General features: G+C 45.1%; 1 protein-coding gene across 1 annotated transcript; it reads left to right on the top strand.

Moving 5' to 3' along the window:
* On the top strand, positions 5,578 to 8,910 carry LOC8058450 (chloride channel protein CLC-a). Its single transcript, XM_002438736.2, has 4 exons — positions 5,578 to 6,133; positions 6,267 to 6,645; positions 6,742 to 8,409; positions 8,540 to 8,910. Exons 1-4 carry the CDS (start codon positions 5,874 to 5,876, stop codon positions 8,636 to 8,638), a joined length of 2,406 nt encoding a protein of 801 aa, XP_002438781.1. The 5' UTR covers positions 5,578 to 5,873; the 3' UTR covers positions 8,639 to 8,910.

The raw sequence follows: 21,625 nt of genomic DNA, 5'->3' as shown, positions 1-21,625 counted from the left end.
AATGTTTTTAGCTTAGACATCCATATTTAGCTATTGGGACTTGAGTAGGGGCTCTGCTGGAGTTCCCAATTGCTCTTTGAATCATCGTCGTGTGGCGATGGAGGTGTCAGTAGGAACAGTAACAGATATAGGATGGAAGTTCAGGGAGGCTAAAAGTTCTTCAATCTCTAGTCTCTCTCTTCCTTACATAGAAAAATTTTTTAGAGAAGCTCTAGGGGCTCATAGCCTCATAGGATCAACAACGGTAGGAGAACTTGAGCTCTCGCCTACACCGCAAGATACGTCCATGAGTAGCAGCACAAGTCCACAATATGCGTCGGCGAACTCCAACAGTCTGTGATGACAATTGAGTTGGCCAGCGCTCTGCATCCTAGTGGCGGAGGATGCCACGACGGTGATTTTTTTTCTTTTGTTTTGCTAGCGGCAGAACATAGCGTCTTTTTCAGAACAATAGGCTTGTATCTCTATGTGAGAGTTATAGGCGTTATCAAAAATATAAACATACATTTAGAAATTACAATTTATACCCTTAAACCTATAAATATACTTTTATTATTTTTTCCATATCAGCTATTGCTTATCAGCAGTGGCGGATCCAGGATGAAGACTAAGGGGGCTAAACAATAAACTTATAGGGTTAAAGCTAGAGATCAATAAAAATTTAAGGCTAATTAACCCTAATCTAATGGACAAATCATACTTATAGGGGGGCTGGAGCCCACCCAGCCCCTCTTTTGGATCCGCCACTGTTTATCAGTCAAATCAGTTAACTATTTAACAGTATTTTTTTTCTTGCAACAAAACCATAATTTATATTCCTCCTAGAGGTCCTGAGGGCGTTCGGGTTCGAGGACTCTTGGCATCGTTGGATCTCTACACTGCTAGCAACTGCAACATCAAGGATCCTACTGAATGGCCACCCTGGAAATCCAATTGTCCACATGCGTGGCGTGCGGCAGGGTGACTCACTCTCGCCGCTGCTCTTCATCCTGGGCATGGAGGTGCTCAGCCGCCTGTTCAGCAAGGCTCAGGAGGGCGGGGTCATCAGAGGGATTGGACACCCGGCGATTCGGCACCAGTGCAGCATCTACGCAGACGACGTGATCCTCTTCGTGCACCCAAGCAGCCATGAGGCAAACGCCATCAAGCGGATCCTGCAGATCTTCGGCGACGCGTCCGGCTTGCGGACCAATCTGGCCAAGTGCTCTATCACAGAAATCTACGGGGCTTCGGATCAGTTGAATCAACTGCAGCTCATCCTAGGCTGCAAAATCGAATCCTTCCCCATCAGATACCTTGGACTTCCACTGTCCACGACAAAGCTCCCACGGCATGAGATCAGGAAGACTGTCGATGCAGTCGCCAGGAGGCTACCACCAACCCACGGTCTGCTCATGGCCAAAAGTGGAAGGCTTGTCTGGGTGAGGTCGGTGCTGTCGGCCATCCCAGTTTACGGCATGATCGCGGACGGCTTTCCACCGTGGGCTCGTGCGGAGATCGACGCGCTCTGTCGACGATTTCTCTGGACTGGCAAAGATGGCGACGTCAGAGGCAAATGCATGGTGGCATGGCCGGTGTGCACAAGGCCGAAGCCGCTGGGGGGTCTCGGGATCACGAACATGCGGCTCGCGGCATTGGCCTTTGAGACCAAGTGGCTCTGGCTTCAGAAAACTGACCACAACAGAGCCTGGAGTGAGCTCCCTCTGCGTTCATCCAGAGAGGCTCTACAATTCTTCCGATCATCCACCTACACCATCATTGGGAATGGAGAGGACACCCTTTTCTGGACCGACAAGTGGATCAACGGGCAATCGGTGAGAGACCTAGCACCGTCACTAGCAACCATGGTCCCACTAACGGTCAGGCGCTCGCAAACAGTCCGCCAAGCTTTGCTGCAGCGCAACTGGTGCTGGAACATCATTGGCGGTATGACAGTATCCGCTATGTCTGAATTCATCCATCTTTGGCGTGCACTGGAGGGCGTTCAGCTCTCGGACGCATCAGACTGCCTTAGATGGAGGTGGACCTCGGACGGGGCATTCTCAGTGCGATCGGTCTATGAAGCGCTGCATTTGCCCTCACAGACGTTGCCATGGGCGACACTACTCTGGGACACATGGGCGCCGCTTAAGACCAAGCTGTTTCTCTGGCTGGCTTTCAGGCGGAGGCACTGGACAGCTGACCGCAGACGCCGTCATGGCCTGGACGCGCATGATAGCTGCCTACTCTGCGACCAGGTGCCAGAGACCCTCGACCACATCGTCGTGACCTGCTCATATGCAAAACAAATTTGATGGGGCATCAGAGCAGCACTGAACGAAACCGGCACATTGCAGCAGTGCGACAACGTTCTGGACTGGTGGGAGGCTTGGCGCAGCCTCTGGGGAGGAGAGTACAGGCAAGGAGCAGACTCCATCTTTGTGCTTGTGGCTTGGGAGATTTGGAAAGAGCGGAACGCCAGACTATTCCGTGGGTCAGCGACACAACCCCCACAGCTGCTTGCCTCTATCAAGCACCAGGCGGAGCTCTGGGTGCAAGCCGGAGCAAAAGCCCTTGGAAGATTATTGCAGCGAGTAGTACACTAGTGTAGCAAGCAAGCTTGGGGTCGGGCATGTGCTTTAGCGCTACATCCTTCGTAACCCGACCTTCGTGTAAAAACATTTTCTCGCTCTTAATACAAAAACGCGCAAACCTTTTGCGTGATCGAGAAAAAAAATTTATAACAAAGTTACGACGTTGCTACTTGCCCAGCATTAGTGAGAGGAGTTTGCTGTGTTGCACAATCGTGTTATGTAATAGATCCCTACTGTAGCCCTGCCTTTTCTTTTCTTTTGGGTGCGTTAACGCCTTGCTCTGCTGGCCACTCACCCTCAGGCAAAGGCGTTGTTGTAGTCTTCTCTTAGGCCTTGTTCAGTTCACCAAAAAACCCAAAAATTTTTAAGATTTCTCATCACATCGAATCTTGCGGCACATACATGGAGCATTAAATATAAATGAAAATAAAAACTAATTACACAGTTTGCTTATAAACCACGAGATGAATCTTTTGAGTCCAGTTACTTTATGATTGGACAATATTTGTCAAATAAAAACGAAAATGCTACAGTACCCAAACCAAAAGTTTTTGCGAACTAAACAAGGCCTTAATGAAACACACACCTAAGCATAGATCTCTTTCACTATAATTATATGTTGGCCTTCTCTACTTCAAAAAGGGGATCCTAAACTAAAAATGCTTTCACATCTTAAAGTTTTAGCATAATTTATTGAACTTCGTTGGAGTAGTATAATTGCCCGCTGTGAACCGGTACGACTAGATATAAACATGGGCCCATTTGAAAAGTTGCACCCTAATAAAATTAAAATCCTCATGTCACATCTTAAAATTTTCTTAAAATTGATCGAAATGTATTGTGGATGGCTTAGTAGAATTGTCTGCTACTTCGTGCAAACCACTGTGACTAGATATACACATAAACCCAGCACTAAAAGTCTGAACCTAAATTGAAAATATCACGTTCACACGTTATTTTTTAGTGAAATTGACTAAAATTTGCCGAAAATGGCCTGGTACCATTGCATGCTACTTTATGCAATTTGGTGTGACTAGATATATGGGGGGGCCATATCAAAAACCAAATATAGAACTAAAAACTCACGTTTTTTTTTGCGAGGAAAACTAAAAACTCACGTACCTATGAATTTTGACGAAATTGACTCAAATTTGTTGAAGGTGACTCGAAATAACAGCTAGCTACTTCGTTAGACTACTGTGACTACACGTACATGCATGTGAGCCTCACATCGTAAACTCAAAACTGTCTAAAGAAATCCAATGGACACTGGACTCCATTTTCCAACGGATTTTGGATCATATTGGATTGGTCATCCAAATCTGAATAGATAGCAGTATTTCCAAAGCAAATGCAGTCCAATTAGAATCTGAATTATCCAAATCTATCCACTACCATATCGAATTATCGATAATATTCAGTGTTATGTGCACCTTGACACCTGGCAGAAAATAGGAGAGAAGTGGAACATGGGCAGGAGAGACGGACTGTGAGCAGCCTTGTTAGTTCATCACAAAAACTAAAAAATTTTCAAGATTTTCCGTCACATCGAATCTTGCGGTACATGCATCGAGCATTAAATAAAGACAAAAATAAAAAACTAATTGCATAGTTTACCTATAAATCGTGAGATGAATCTTTTGAGTCTAGTTAGTCCATAATTGGACAATATTTGTCAAATAAAAACGAAAATATTACATTACTCAAAACCAAAAAATTTTGAAAACTAAACCAGACGTGGATACCATGAAACAGAGCCATGCATGTATCACATCATTTTTTTTAAGCTAACAGGAGGGGTTACCTCCTGCTGGATTTTTTTCCAAAAGGAAAAGAAAAGCTGTGGATATTACATCATGTTGTGCACCACCCAAAGAACCATAACTGAATGCAACTTGTGCATTTGAAGAATGGATCAGTAACTTTCTGAGGGTATATGAAATTCCTTATTCATCCAACAGGGACCCACGAATCATTGTCCGGTGCTGCCTTGCCCCGTTCTTATCTCCACCGGACTGTAAGCATCGCTACATAGCAAACACATCAGCATATCCCATTTCCCCTGTTTAAGGATTATTATGCTCTAGATTCAAAAAAAAAAGATTATTATGCTCTCTTAGGAGTTACTCCCTCCGTCCCAAATTATAAGTCATTCCAAGAATCTTGGAGAGTCAAAGTTTTTTAAGTTTTACCAAATTTATATAGCAAAATAATAATATTTTTTGTACCAACCAAGTATCATTAGATTCTTTGTTAGTTATATTTTCATAGTGTACCTATTTTATGACATAAATCTTTATGTTTCTCTCTATATATTTGGTCAAACTTGAAAATGCTTTGACTTTCCAAGATTCTTGGAATGACTTATAATTTAAAACGGATGGAGTAGATTAAATCATATCAAAGTTGCTCTTGTTCATCGTTCATCGAACTAGTAGTGCAAGTGCCAAGGAACTGAGCCCACCAACCTCATCAACTGGTACTTTCCTAGTTTCCTTACTCTCTAAAAAAATCACAGTTCGCCAATCCTCCAAAATATATATTCTTTGTTTTAGCAGTGTAAAGACTGATCCCCAAAACTATGCAAAATTTCCCCTTGCCTCATGCTAAAGGCCACACTGATCTGGCCGACTGTATTTGATCCAAAACCTGTGGAAAGTTCAGCGCTGCATTGACACGGCCAAGCTTTGTTCCTTTGTTTGCACCTTGAGGCCTTTAGCATGTATTTGATCCAAAACCTGTGGAAAGTTCAGCGCTGCATTGAGGTGGTTCTACTATCAATAATCAATCCATCCATCAGTCCAAAAACAAAGGGAGGTTGCCAAGGGGACCAAGTGCGTGGTCACAAAAGTGAGACACAGTGAGCTGTGTTCATTGCACACTTCACCTGAAGCGAGAGATGATCCTTGGTGACCTCCCAAGAGGCACAGGCACCTCACCCCCTCAAGGCAGGGATCAGTCCCTCAGCTTATTGAATGGCCTTATCACCTGTATTAAACTTTCAAAAACTCTATTATTGGTACAGTTTATACATTGCCAACTGTGCTGAATTTTCCTCACCATGTAAACAAAGCACATTATTTTCAGAGCTAATGTTCATGTGAGGACTACTAGGACTAGGCAAGTTTAAATTTTCAAGCAAAAGGAGCAAGAAAAAGCCAAAGCCTTTTGGCCTATAACCCATCCTTTCAAGTTGTCCGTCCAGCCAGTCACATAGATAAGGGCCAATTCCACGGTCCCCTCCAATTGCTTGCTTCAGACTTCAGAGGCCAGAGCTCTCTCTGTCTCCCCGGGAAAGCCATGGAGGAAGAGCAGAGCCCGAGGCTTGGCCGGGAGCCGGCGACCGAGCCCAGTCCTTCGCTGGAATGGCCGGAGCCGGAATGTAAGAACGACGACGGTGTGAAAGACCCAGAAGACCCGGAGAGCACCGGCGGCGGCGGTGACGGCAACGGCATCAGCTCCCTGGAGCAGCCGCTGCTCAAGCGGAGCACCACCCTGACGGCCAGCCACCTCGCCATCGTCGGCGCCAAGGTCTCCCACATCGAGAGCCTCGACTACGAGTGAGCATTCCTACTTCTTCTTACTACTACCGTACCTCCTTGCTTGTCATCATGGCTGATGATGAACGCCGGCGGGCTCTGCTCTTGCGTCTCAAAGTTCAATTGCTCTGCTTGTTCTGTTCTTGGCATGCAGGATCATCGAGAACGATCTGTTCAAGCACGACTGGCGCAGCCGGTCCAACGTGGAGGTGCTGCAGTACATCTTCCTCAAGTGGGCCATGGCGTTCCTCGTCGGCCTCCTCACCGGCGTCATCGCGTCCCTCATCAACCTCGCCATCGAGAACATCTCCGGCCTCAAGATGCAACACATGGTCAACCTCGTCCGCGAGAAGCGCTACTGGGCGGGCTTCCTCTACTTCGCCGGCGTCAACTTCGCGCTCACCTTCGTCGCCGCCGTGCTCTGCGTCGTCTTCGCCCCCACCGCCGCCGGCCCCGGCATCCCCGAGATCAAGGCTTATCTCAACGGCGTCGACACGCCCAACATGTTCGGCGCGCCGCAGCTCATCGTCAAGGTCAAGGCTTTTTTTTTCCTTTCGGGGCTGGGCTGACTTTTCCTTTTTCTTTCTGTTCTGCCTTGTGAAAAAGAATGCTGTCTGTGCGCGGTGCAGATCATTGGCAGCATCGGCGCCGTGTCGTCGGGAATGGATCTCGGCAAGGAGGGCCCGCTGGTGCACATCGGCGCGTGCCTGGCCAACCTGCTCAGCCAGGGCGGCGAGGGCCGCTGGCGGCTGCGCTGGCGGTGGCTGCGCTACTTCAACAACGACCGGGACCGCCGGGACCTGATCACGTGCGGCGCGTCGTCCGGGGTGTGCGCGGCGTTTCGCGCGCCCGTCGGCGGCGTGCTGTTCGCGCTGGAGGAGGTGGCGACGTGGTGGCGGAGCGCGCTGCTGTGGCGCACCTTCTTCAGCACGGCCACCGTCGTGGTGGTGCTGCGCGGCTTCATCGAGGTGTGCAGGGACGGGCGCTGCGGCATGTTCGGCGAGGGCGGGCTCATCCTCTTCGACGTCAGCGATGTCACCGTCCGCTACCACGTCGGCGACCTCCTCCCCGTCACGCTCGTCGGCGTCCTCGGCGGCGTCCTCGGGGCGCTCTACAACCACGTCCTCCACCAGGTGCTCCGGCTGTACAACCTGATCAATGCCAAGGGACGGATGGCGAAGCTGGCGCTCGCCCTCGCGGTGTCCGTGTTCACGTCGGCGGGGCTGTACCTCCTGCCGTTCGCCGTGCCGTGCTCGCCGTGCGACCCGGCGTTCGGCGACGCGTGCCCGACGGTGGGCAAGTCCGGCAACTTCAAGCAGTTCAACTGCCCCGACGGCTACTACAACGACCTCGCGTCGCTGCTCCACGCCACCAACACGGACGCCACGCGCAACATCTTCTCCACGGGCACCGCCGGCGAGTTCAGGCTCGACTCGCTGCTCATCTTCTTCGCCATCTACTGCGTGCTGGGGCTCTTCACCTTCGGCATCGCCGTGCCGTCGGGCCTCTTCCTGCCCATCATCCTCATGGGCTCCGCCTACGGCCGCATGGTCGCGCTCGTGCTCGCGCGCTTCGTGCGGATCGACCACGGCCTCTACGCCGTGCTCGGCGCCGCCGCGCTCATGTCGGGCTCCATGAGGATGACCGTCTCGCTCTGCGTCATCTTCCTCGAGCTCACCAACAACCTCCTCCTGCTCCCCATCACCATGTTCGTGCTGCTCATCGCCAAGACGGTCGGTGACGCCTTCAACCCCAGCATCTACGAGATCATCCTCGACCTCAAGGGCCTGCCGTTCCTGGAGCCCAAGCCGGAGACGTGGATGAAGGACCTGGCCGTCGGCGAGCTCGCGGCCGCCAAGCCGCGGGTCGTTACGCTGCAGGTCATCGAGAAGGTGTCCACCGTCGTCGAGGTGCTCAGGTCCACGCCGCACAACGGCTTCCCCGTGCTGGACCGGCCACGGCCAGGCGTGTCGGAGCTCCACGGGCTGGTGCTCCGGTCCCACCTCATGGCAGTGCTCAAGAAGCGGTGGTTCCTGACGGAGAAGAGGAGGACGGAGGAATGGGAGGCCCGTGAGAGGTTCTCGTCGACGGAGCTCGCGGAGAAGTCCGGGAGCATCGACGAGGTGGCGGTGCAGTTGACGCCGGAGGAGCTGGACATGTACATTGACCTCCACCCGTTCACCAACACCACGCCGTACACCGTCGTAGAGACCATGTCGGTGGCCAAGGCCGTGGTGCTCTTCCGAACCTGCGCGCTCCGGCACATGCTCATCATCCCAAAGTTCCAAGGCCCTGAGGTCAGTCAGTGAAAAAGCAAAGCAAAATTATTTTTTGTCATTTCCTTAAAATTTTGTTTTACAAAGTACTGTGCTTTTTTAAAAAGAATTATGAGATCTTTTAACAAATTGGTGATCAATTTGTGTTCAGATAGCTCCAATTGTTGGGATTCTAACAAGGCAGGACCTCAGGGCACACAACATCCTTGGTGCATTTCCTCATCTGGCAAACAAAAGGAAAGTACACTAAGGTCTGCACAGCCATTTTTGGTAATTTAATGTTCTCTGCATCCAAACAAAACGGTCCAGCTGCTTCAAGTTCTGTCATATTCCTTTCCCCCCATGTTCTATTTTTTTCTGTAAGTAGATTGAGGGTTAATTGCTTATCCTCTGAGATTGTGTGAATAATAGCTTCCCATGTAAAATCACACCTGCACTTTTCTGCTCGCAAATTGAACGTTGTAATCAAAAGGGGCAAACACCTGTGATGCAATATAGATTTTTTTTTTGAGATGTTTCAAATTGCTGTTGCTTGATTCTATTGCTTCGTTCTACATCTATAAGAGATAACAGTGTTTAGTCGCAATTTGCTAAAGGTTCGGACTGTCAATTTGGTGGGTCAACCAGACGAGTCAATCACACTGGGCATAGACTGGCAAATTCCGAAGGAAAATCGAATTTATTTAACTGTAAATACTGAACTTTCTTGGTTTAAAGAGAGACCAAGTGCCTTTGTTTTGGGTAAGCCAGCATGGATTGTGGACAGCGAGGAATGCAGTAATGATCGTTTGTTTCAACTAATAATATATGTACAGAATGACTAACAAAAAACTAACCCAAGCCGAGGAACCGGCTTTGTACTTGGAAAGTTTTATCTTTTAATACAATGATGTGCAGCTCTCTTGTGTATTCGAGAAAAAAATTACAGAATAACTATTCTCTAAGACAATTTTTGCGAACGGATTCTGTTCTAACTATTAGAGAAAATGAGCTTTTATCTCCGAGCGTTTTTAGAGTGTTTAGTTTGAGGAATGAGTTAATCCATCATCTTCTCATTCCCTCATCTTTTTGTTTGGTTTGCGAAACGGAATGACTATCATAATTATTCCTCACAAGCTAATGAAGTTATTCTACTAAATTTGAGAAGTGGACTCATGATGCACCACCTCATCTAAAATGAACCCATTCCTCAAACTAAACATCCTATAAATTAAGTCTTCTGCTTTATTATATGATGATGGCGAGATTTATGTGTAAGTGATATACTATTTCTGCTGTTGCAAGTATCTTGTTGATCCAGAAGTCCTTCTATTAGGTGAACTTATTACCAAAATTGCAACAAGACCCTACCTTGTAGCCATTTAGTCGTTTGCATGGTCTTGGCCGGTGTGGACCGCTCCAAACAAAACAAGACATGGAGCGGTCATTTTGGAGATTGCAGACAGCGTTTGAGAATGCGGCTGCTGCGAGATTATTCACTTAAAAGACCATGTAAAAGTGTAAAACCGCTGGGCTCCAATGATTTACACTTTTACAGCCCAAATTGTTTGTTCTTCCAACCAAGGGCCTATTTGATTCTTCTTGCTGAATTTTAGTTACTCTTGGGCGACCAGTGGAACTAAACTATTTTAACTCTTTTTTAGTCAGTGTGTTTGGAAGTTTAGCTACTAAAGTGACTAAAGTTTAGCTGGCTAAAATTTAGCAAGGGGAATCACACATGCCCCAAATTATGGAAAGCAGGACACATTGCTTTGTCTGACACGAGCAAGGAACTGAATTTTCGTCAAAATATATGTTCTTAATTATCACGAGCTCCATGTGGGAACAATGTCAATGAGAAGTTGAGAACAATGCCTATCAGAGTATGAGGTGAATGAATGCTCACTGACTTGATGCATCGAAAAATTGTAAACAACCCCTTGAACCTTCTAGTTCATGGCATAGGAGGCTTGCGTGATCAAGATACTTAATTAGGAGTAAACAAAACGGACGAGTACCAACGAGCTTGGAGGACACTTGTTTATCAATATTGATAAAAAAAAAACTTACAACAAGGCTATCACTATCATTGTGTAGCAATCAACCACACCACTTGCGAATAAATTCATGCCAGCATCGAGAGATGAAGGTTCCTGTGTCTGACTCGTGTTCAGTTTCAGTGGTAACAGCTGAACTGCTAGAAAATATCTCTCCTTTGGAGGCACCTATTGAGGCAAAGTAGTCCACTTGGTGGTCACAGATCTGTAGCATCTATGACAAACTATGTTGATGTTTAGGAATGGACATACTTTTTAAAGTTGAGAAAAGTATTTGAATTGAATTATTTTGTAGGTAGATATATACTTCTTGCTACTAACTTTGGGGATTTGAGAGAATAAGTGCTCCATTTAATGGATATGACAATACTAAGATAACCTAGTGAGACTATAGTATTAAACTTTTTATTTTGGTCTTACTATTGTTACTAGGTAGCGTGCCCGTGCGTTGCTACGGGACAACTAAAATTTTATATTAAAAACACACCGATTGCACGATAAGATAACAATACTGTATAATTAAATATAATAATGTTAAAATAACATTTAATAAAAAAACAGTTTGTGAAATTAATAGTCACGGAGAGCTTCTGTTGCCCTTTGAGAGTCCTTCGTGCATACAGAATACATCTCTGTCTTCGTGTTGGCCCTTCTCTCCCTCACCTAAATCCTCTATCTTTTCTAAAAGAAAATAATAAATCCTCTATCAATTTTATTAAGGTCACTACAAAGATGGAGGAAAACCATAACAGAAACTATGCAATAGAATTCAAAAACTCACACATGTGTTACAACGACAGTAACAAAAAAATTCAGGACATATTTGGTAGTCAAACCAAAATCTAATCGTGATAATTCAACTTTGCACCTATGTTATACCATGACAATGGTAAAATATGATTATAGATGAACTAACATATTATTAGTTGATATATTGCTACCATTTAATGCAGACTTCAAAGTGATTAGAATTTTTAGCACCAACTCGCTAGCTGAATTACATCGGTTATGAAGTTAGCACTTCTTTCTATAAAAGAAATTCTTTGTGTATATGTAACATTTACTATCAAGATACCTTTCTTTCCCATGCATTTTCACTCCCATGTAAATAGCTGAAAATGGCCAAGATCGAGATGGTCAATCTAGCTAGAGTTCTTAAAAGCGCTACATCCGACCAACAATTGTAATAAGCTAGACTCAAGTAATATCAAGCTTAGTCCATGTTTTTTCCTATGGTTTATTGCCTCTTAATGTTTCACTAATGAGCAAGCCGTTGCATAGTTCATAAAAACAGCTATAACTAAATTGGGGTAACTCATGAAGTAAGCCGAAAAGTGACAGGTATGAATGTTCAAACAAGCCCTGCGGAGCAACAATCATAGGTCTTTAAATAAACAGCCTCTAGATAGAACTGAAAGCAACATGCAACTTCTTGTATGTGAATGCAGTTCAGTCAAAGTAGTGTTGCACAAAAATATTTATGCGGCATGCAATTCTTGACCGTTCTTGAATGGATCATGTAGCTAACAAGAATTACCACAGAAGCATCATGCTCCCTTTGCAGGCAAGTCGATGAACACATCCTAGTCTCTCCTGCTTTTAGGAGATGAAGTATGCCTCACTATCCTTCTAAAACTTGTGACTGCAGTTTGAAAAGGTAAACCATCATACCAAGCAAAAGTATAATAGTGTTAGCCAATCAATCGAGAAGCATAAAAATACACCTAAAATGCAAATCTTAACCAAGCACTTATCCGTCCCATCTAAAATAGGAAATGCGCAATATAGCAAAAGGGCATTTTTAATCAGATCACTTGGCTATCACTTAGACATGGAGGGTTCAAGCATGGTAAAGATGAGCATACAATAATGAAAAAAGGTTGTAACAGAACAAGCCTATGACAAACATTGCTGAACAAAAATTGGTAGAAACCATAAGTTAGTTTAATTCACTGATCTCATCCAACCCTGTGCTCTCATTAGTACAGCCTCTGCAACAACAAGACTATATGCAGATCAGAGAGTCCATCAAAGAAAAATCTTGGAAGCTCCAAAAACATAGAATTTGAATCATAATAAATTGCAATGCTTCTGTTCACAAAATAACTCAATTGCTAAACTGAAACAGAACCGCTATGCTCTGCTACTCTTATGCCTTATGATCAAGCAAATAATATTCCTATAGCTACTGCCCTGCCATCTGCATGCACAAAAGATCGACAAAGGCATGATGCATTAATAACTAAAATGTAATTTAAGTTTTAACATAAAATCGAAACAATCTTATTGCAAACTGCTAGGACAAAACTCGATCTTGATATATGTCACCTGCAGCTGTCCTGTTTATGAAATTATGGCCCGGAGAGAGGTATATTATAACTCTCAAAGATGAAATGTTATACACTTAAAATAAAATTTTGCACAATACTCGCCTCAATCCCAGATCAATATAGGTGTGCCGATTCATTAACAATAAATTAATACTGGTTCATGAATAGTGGAGAGGCAAAACCTGGATTGCCCCTAGGGCCGTCTCCAGCATTGTGGCAAGTCGCTGAAACCAGCAAACTATTAAAGTCGACTGAAACAAAAGGCTGAAACAACAAGAAAGAAGAGTCGATTTCAGATTATTGGCGTTCAGTTAGTAGTTTGGAGAGCACTGCCAACATCGACTAACAAAAGATGTACCAAAGACTATGAAAGGCATGGCTAAAACAGAATGATGATTAATTGCACTGCTTATTCTAGATAGCAGTTCAGGGCAGCAATCTCACACTCGGCACATGGCCATATTCTGTTCTGAAGATGCCAGCAGCAAACATTAAAACCACAGCATGCTAACTGTACATGTATATATTCTGATCCAAAAATCTCAATATTTTTTATAAAACCTTTGGATCAGAGCACGATGGTGATGGTGGCTGTATATAAACCTCATCCCTCTTTATTCCATGTCGTTGTATATTACTATTTGTTGTTTGGAGGCAACAGGCAAGCGCATTGTGCAATGGTTCAGAAATCACCTCCTCTACTGATATTTATATGGTTGCATCTACCTTGGATACATGAAGAATATGATTTCTAGATGTTGAGAGGTGAGGTTATTGAGAGTTTTCTGTTTTTGTTCTAGGCTTCTAGATGTAACTTTTTCCTTTAGTAATCAAAATTAGTTCCTCTGTACTACATTTTTAGTACAATTTAACTTAGTTCTGAAAATTACAACTAAAAGATGGTTTCCTTTTGGTAAGCGCTCGTCACTACTTGAAGATAGTATAGTTATTAGCTTGTGCGCGACAAAAGCTTTATTTTTTACTACAATATAGTATGACAGATGCATTTCATGCTAACCAAATTTCGCAGTTCTAATACCTTAGTTATTAGCTTGTGCGCTGCATGGTCAATGAAAACCAAATGCACAATAATTGAAACTGAATGTCCTTGGTCTAAAATGTCAGTAGTATGCACGACCATTCTAAATTTACAGGTTACCTCAAGTACTAAATTATAGCATATCTCTAAAGACTATCTGCAATTACCTTTTTAAGGAACTAACTAATAGGGATCCTTCCTATTCAGACATGATGGATAGAGGGGAAAACGACGGAGAAGTCACCTTTTGGTGCTATGGATCCAGGAAACTAAGCTTGGAAATAAAAAATCAGTACATAGCAGGAAGGGAGAAGAGATGGCCAATGAAGACGTGGCGTAGTAGCGCTTCGCCGGGCACAAGCCACGGAGGCGGACGTGGCTGCGGACGGTGGCGGGGTCAAGCGGCGGGAGGTTGGAGCCTACCTGCACGCAGCCCGTGAACCAGGAGATCCAGAGCGAGACGGCGTAGGCGGAGAGGTGATATACTACGATCCCCTAGTATCATCAAGTAATGGCTGCTGTTATTCACCTTCACTATATTCATTGGCCGACAATGGGGTGAAAACTGAGGCATGAATCAAACACTTTGAAACACAAGGAGTTCAGCTAACAGGTTGCATTTGGTTAGGTTCAGTAATAGGAGCCAAATCTCTCTAAGCCGTCGTAGGCCGATCATGCTTGTTTTCAATTTTGATGATTGCTATTTGCTAATACGTGTTGAGGCTCGACCAGTGGATGTTCTTGCGAACGGTGGATCCTAGAAACAAAGACATACAGGTTCAGTTGGTCTGTACATTAATATGGTGGATCCTACATTTGTTTGAACTTTGAAGCCATTTAGTTGGCCAAATATTGCAGAATAGCTTTAGTCATCTAACATCAATAAACTGAATGTGCATGGTAGGTGGTGCTACATACCAGCGAGAGACCATTAGTCTGTTTTGCAGCAGGGCCATGGCCATCCATTTTCCTCCTAGTGTACCAGCCAGATGGTGGAAGCCGTACTGCCTATTTGCATCCTGGCCCACAACCATTGCTGGGATCAGGGCTTACCTATCAACAAGGATTGGGGCTGCCATTGTCTGAGGCTAGATGCTGCAGGACTTGGGACAGAGAACTATGGCACAATGGCCTCCCTCCGCTCCTCTCTTCCTTGGATCTCAGCGATTCCACCGGGCTGTAAACCTGCCATCATAAAACCTGAAAATTAAGGAACAACAGCGACAATTCGGTTTGCAAACACAATAACGATTGCCAACCTTCTTCCTTTCTTCACCAATCCTTTCATTATGTATTTATGTTGTGCTCTCCAGCGCAATCTAGAGCTACAACAATTTAGTTCCATTGGTGATCACAAACAACAGATAATCAAAAGTGATGGTCACAATATGCAAACAAATGATCACCGTTGGGTGAAATCAGAGTTGGAAGTCGGATAACTCCCATCTTCTGCTCTGGATCCTGCGCCACTGCCCTGTAGTAAGCTGCCACCCTCAAGTAGGTGACGGGATCAGAGGGGGCCAGCGCGTCGTCACCAACCGCGAGGGAGGTGCCAATAGCTGCCATTGATCGCTGCAACTGATGTTGTACTTAAGTTTTGCCATGCACAAATTGTTCCTTTAGTCGATACTCTGTTGACCAAAACTCTATTTTCATGTGGCCTGCTAAATAATTTCCCTATTCCACAAAGTAATTCCTTTAGTCGATACTCATTGCTAGGAGATCATGCATTATGCAAAGAAACTGAACAGATGACTTGCCAGTATATAGTCCCATTACTGCCAGTATGCCACCTCCCTAAACATGAGCTGTATGTATACATTAGCGATAACATTAGTGGCTTTTTCAAGTATTGCTTTACTGGTTATCATATCAACATATTTTAACAAGCTACCCGTCAGTCCACCAACCAGATAAACTGAAACCACAGCAGCTCAGCCAAGAATATGTTTTAGATGAAAGCTAATATTCAGTCAATAAGAACACATAGATTGGATAGATTATGAAGTACTCACATGATAGCCAGAGGAGTCCACTACCGCTGAGAAAGAGCAATTGTTGTCACTGCAAATCTTGGGTTCTAGCAGTTGTGTCGGCCGCCTTGGTGAGGATTCAGAGATGGACTCTGTCATTCCATGTCAGTCTACTTATCCAAGTTTTACCAAACAAATTATTAGGACAGTTTCATAAGAAAATAGTGTATTAGATAATTAGAAAAATTATTCATTAGAACATAATCACCTTTATTAGATTAAGCAATGTCTACGTCCATTTTCAGAAGATACATATGCAAGCTGTCAACAAAGCATATCAAAATTTGCACATATAGTCCAATGGAATTATTGTAGCCTAATACTAAATTATGATGGATCTGGTAGCGCTGCTGCAAATCCAGAGTTCTAGGAGCCACTGTTTTCTCTACGAGGCAGGATCCTGACTTAGTGCAATAGCATAAAGTAATTAGAATTGTGAACCAATGAAGGGAGAAAAAATGGGGAGATTGGATTCGACTGCGATCTGAACGAAAATCTATCTATCAAGGCAAACGAGGCAGCTAGAGGGCACTCACCAATAACAGATGTCGAGACCTCCGGATGGATGGATCTCTGCTCCGCTTGACTGGTCGAGCGGCGGCGCCACGACGGGTGGACGGAGGATCCAGCGGGCGTAGGGTGTGAGGGGCCGGCGTGGAGAGGGACGTGGACGGCGACGGGGACAAGGCGGTGTAGTCGCGCTCGGCTGCGTGCGTCATCACCATAGTGGTCGGATCAGGCTGGGTGTTCGTCCTGGATGTGCGCGACCTGGTGGCCATCAGTGCATAATGGAGAGGAATCCATCGGCGTGTGGGGGAGAAGAGGAGTCGGCGCGGGTCAGGGGAGACGAGGACTCCACGAGCGGTGCATGGAGAGAGGGGGATTCCGTGGGGACTATGCGAGACCGGGCGAGGCGCTCGGCGGCGGACGGTGCTCGGCGGGCGAGGCGACAGCGGCGGACGGTGCTCGGTGGGCGAAGCGCTCGACGGCGGACGGCACTCGGTGGGTGAGGCTAGCGGGCGATGCGAGGCGGCGGACGGCGCTGGAGGGCGAGGCGCTCGGCGGCGGACGGCGCTCGGCGGGCGAGGCTCGTGGGCGAGGTGAGGCGAGGCGCGTGCGTTCGCAGGACGCCCGCGCGGACAAGATAGGGAAGGTGGAGGGGATGGTGGAGGGGATGACGGTCTCTGTGTTTGTTTCCAAGTACGCACAATGCGCAGGCGTGGACGCACGGCGGCAGGCAGGACGAAAGCAGATGTCGCACGAAAATAATGTCCATTCTTCTAGTCTTTTTAGTTGTATAGTATATATAGGAGATTTTTATACATGCATATTATTGATCTTTACTCCTATAGTAAGCCATAGCACTGTTTGGTTGTTTTGCCGTAAGTTGCATACATGTTTTCAGGAATCAGCAAGAGCCAGATTACTAATAAGCAGTGAATCCAAATATATCTATTGTTTTCTTCTAACACAATGAACTTGTCTTGCAGATCTTTTATTTTGATAAAGGATACAAAGTCTTGGAAACCTTCGTGTGTTTGTTGGACCAGTTAGAAGCCAATTCTGTATCCAATTCTGAAGCCACTCCCAATAAATGGGCCCAATTTCATATTAACGTCCATATTTGGTACTATTAGTTAGAAGCTCAATCCCTTTGTACGGATTGGCCCAAATTCATAAATGGACTGTTTCATTTCATAAATGGGCCCAAATTCATAAGTGGACTGTTTCATTTCGTGTCAGCCCAATTTCCGTATTAAGGCCTAAATTCAGTTCAAACAAGTTGGTAGCTGGAATTTCTTTTCTTTCCTTTTTTCGTATCTTTTTTCTCTTTGGTTGCTGTTAGGCTGGATGAAATGTCGCGCGGTCTATGGTTGCCTGGTATTGAAAGTAAGCGTTGTAAAGGGTTCTGGATTGTCTTTTGCTTTTTTCTGATACACTCTCATATGTTGTATTTCCGTTGCAATCAATGGAAATGGCCAAATGGGGGTTCCTCGTGTCAGAAAAAAATTCTCTCTTTTATTTTTTATTTTTCCTTGCTACGTTCATTATTTATTTTCACTTTAAAAAACTCATTTTTTTCTTTACATCTATATTATGATTTATTTATTTATTCATTCATTTTTTTTATCGTTGCATGGTACATTCATAAAAACTAGATCCGCGGTGGCTAGACAATCTCTAGATATTCCGTCTTAAGAAGAAGATATTTTCACGCAGATCGAGAAAACCCTCGAACCTTTGCCTCACCCTTACACAGCGGCACCACAAATCCATGAAATGAGGTGGCTACAAACCTGTGCTTTGGATGTGGAGCAGACGAGGGAGTTTTTTTCCCTCCGGTCAATACAGTTGTAGCCACAAAGAATGAATCCCTCATGACTCGAACACGATCGCCCTAGATTTTTTATTTGTTTTTTCTTATTATTTTCTCTTTTTTGGTTGCTTTGCTTGCTTCTATTTACTTTTATGTTTTCTTTGGATTTTTCTTGTTTTCATTTAGTTTTAATTTTTTTACTTTTCCTTCTTTTTATTGAACTCTAATAAAATACATTTTTTTATGTTTTACTCTCAATTTGTTTTGTACTCTATAAGATACATATGATGTTTATATGGTACATGTAATGTTTTATAAGTTTTTTCTCAAATACGCACGAGTATGTATATCTTTATATTAGAAGGAAACAGTAAATAACTACAAGAGTGCCGTAATGTATTTGGTTTTTTAACACTACATACATGATATGTTCCAATATGTTACAAAGTGTATTCCGAGATATGTTTGCGTAAAACGGGATGTTCCATAACGTATCTTTTATTATTCATATAGTTCCCATGGGACATTTTGTGGTGTATTTTATGCCAATCGTCACGTCCGATCGCTTAGACCATAGCATAATGTCGTCGACTCCTTCATACATGTTGCATGCATTTCTGATTTTTCTTTGGGTTATTATTTTCTTTACATTTACTAGGTACAGCTGCATATGTGTGCATGACGGTGACGGGGGTGAGAGGTGGATGTGTGGGTGGTTTTTGCCGATGCAGTGTACTAAGGCCTTGTGTAGTACTTTCGTTTGTATTTAATAATTAGTGTTCAACCATGGATTAACTAAGTTAAAAAAATTCGTTTCACAAATTATAGATAAATTATGTAATTAGTTATTTTTTATTTATATTTAATACTTAATATATATATATATATATATGTCGCAAGATTTTGATGTAACGGCTTGAAAATTTTTAGAAACTAAACGTCTAAACCAGGCCTAATAAACTAGGAGAAAGAAAAATGCAACATTTCCACAGAAAATGGCGCTAAGGAGGGATGAAACCTGAGCTCAACATAACTTTGCAGTCTTGCACTGTGTAGCCCACAAGCGATATGAATGGGCCAACATATCAAGAAATCCCCCAGTGTAGCCCACAAGCAATATTAATGGGCCAAAAGGCAGAAGCACCTAGGCTTGGAAAGATGTCCGGCACAAAACAATTTGCACCGGTGTGCCTTTTCCTCGAGAATTAGGCTTGTACACCTTACGGTGTTTGAGACTAATGCTATATAGAAGATGGATGTCTATGTCTTATATCATATCAGGTGAGGTAACCAACCAACCATACGAAGGATGTGGAGTCTTATAGGCAGTGGCGAAGTTAGAGCAAATTAGAGGAGGGTGCATCTAGCTTGTGGATGCATAAAGATTGATTGTAGGGGGTGCATATACGGTGAAATTTTAACTAAATCTACTGTTTTTGAAAATTTTGGGGGGCAGCTTTGCCCCTGCTTATAGGTGGGTGATTAACTTGTTGAAATCTCATACATGAGGCAATTTTTTAAAAAAAATTATGAGTCAGTTTTTTTGAATTCGATACATCAAGCTTTCTACGGTTGATGCAACGAAACAAGATCCAATTTGAATATTTTATTTTATTTTTTTTACCTCATAACCGATATTTTACATTAGTTCTGTATTTTGACGATACTATTTCAGTACTTCATGTAAAACGTCGAGGTAGTTTTTTACACCGCTGATTAAAATTCCCAGAATTGTTCAAGTATATATTTTGAAATGTTGACTTGCACATAAAAATCGCTATATCATCATGATAACAACAATAAAGCAATAAACACAGCGAACTAGTAGCAACAGGATTAGACAAAACAAAACAAAACAAAACAAAATGGGCTGCACTGAGGAAGTCCGTGGGCTGCATTGGCTGTACGACCTACTCCCGCATTATCAGCCTTGGGACAATGGTACCCCGCCTGGGCGGCGGACCCGGGACGATCGGCGGCTGAACGCCGAGGAGGAGGAGCACCGGCGGCCTGTACAGATTTTGGTACGGCCAGGTCGGACCTCGCTCGGGGCCACGGCACCCACCAGCACCGCCGGAGCCTCATCGTCCCCACCTCCAGCTGACCCACCACCCCCCACTCGTCGCGCGGATGCTCCATCTGCTGGAGCTGCATGCGCGAGCACGCCGCGCAGCGCGCTGGACTGCCTCCCCGAGCGCGGCACCGTCTCGGCTCGAGTGGCCGCGCGCTCCCGCGCTCGGATCGCAGTGTCCCGTCCCGTAAAGACGAGGCACACGATCCCCCCCGCACCACGCGCGGCGCGCATGCCGCGTCGGCCGTCGCCCCCTGCACGCCCGATTCGCAGCACCAGGCTCTCGGCGCACATGCTCGCGGCGCTCGCTCTACCTGCGCACACAGGCAGGCGCGCTGTCCGCGGATACGCTCTGCCCTCCCAGCACCAGCAGCGCCGACACCGCCATGTTAGCCATGTCCTCCGGCGCCACCAGTCACCACGGCCCGTCGGGTCAATCTCATCTCATGGCATGCATGCAGCGTGCGTGCGTGCATGCTTTACGTGCTGCTGGATCATGCAGGTTCATGCCCGCATTATATATCCTTCAGTTTCCTGTTCGCGCGGAATCACACCGCTGTCTCGGCGGCGGAGAATCCAGCGCCCCCCCCCAAAAAAATATACTATAGTAGTATTCGTTCCCGGATTTGTGGCTCAAACGCGCGTGACGTCGCTGCGTTTCCGGCGGATCGAGTAAACTAGTGTTTGCCTTTAATAAAGAAAAAAAAAAATAAGCCTCGAGATCGAGGGATACGAGAGGATCTATCTATCTATCATTCGATCCCGCCCCACGTCGATCGATCGGGTGCGCTGCATCATGTCATGTGCTGCATGCTCTGCTGCTCCTAACGATTAACGGATGTTCCCGCCGCTTCTCGAAGCACGCGACCACCACCATCTTCATCATCACCACCAGAACAATTTCCTTCGCTGGTTTCGTGGAGAGGAGATCCACATGTGTAGTAATCCATTATTACTAGTAGTACGAGCTCGATCGCAGGGTACGTCGATCCATGAATGATTGGGCCCGCCGCATCTGCTTCTTCTGTCAATAGATCACGCCCAACCATAAACTAATTAACCTTGCAGCAGCAGCAAAATCTTGGCAGGGAGAGATCGATGATTGAATCGATCGGCGCGCGGAATATATAATCTCTCGAACTGGAAAACAATACAGTATATAACACGGCTGCTAGCCATTGTGCTTCCCGTGCCGCCATGATTTGTCCCTCTGCCTTGTACTGTTCTGTATTCTTTTAATAATTATTTTAACTGTAGGGGTGTAAACCCCTCCAGTTTCTCTCAAGAAAAATGATTTGTCCCTCGTCTACTAGGCTCGGCAGGGAAGATCTTAGGGGATCCTCTCCCACCCTTGTTTTAATTATAATTATTAGTATGCTTCATGATCGAACTAACGGAGGGGATACTTATA

Source organism: Sorghum bicolor, chromosome 10, assembly GCF_000003195.3.
Source record: "Sorghum bicolor cultivar BTx623 chromosome 10, Sorghum_bicolor_NCBIv3, whole genome shotgun sequence".
Lineage (NCBI taxonomy): Eukaryota > Viridiplantae > Streptophyta > Magnoliopsida > Poales > Poaceae > Sorghum > Sorghum bicolor.
Note: the sequence above shows the minus strand (reverse complement) of the source record. Positions and strands in the feature narration are given on the sequence as shown.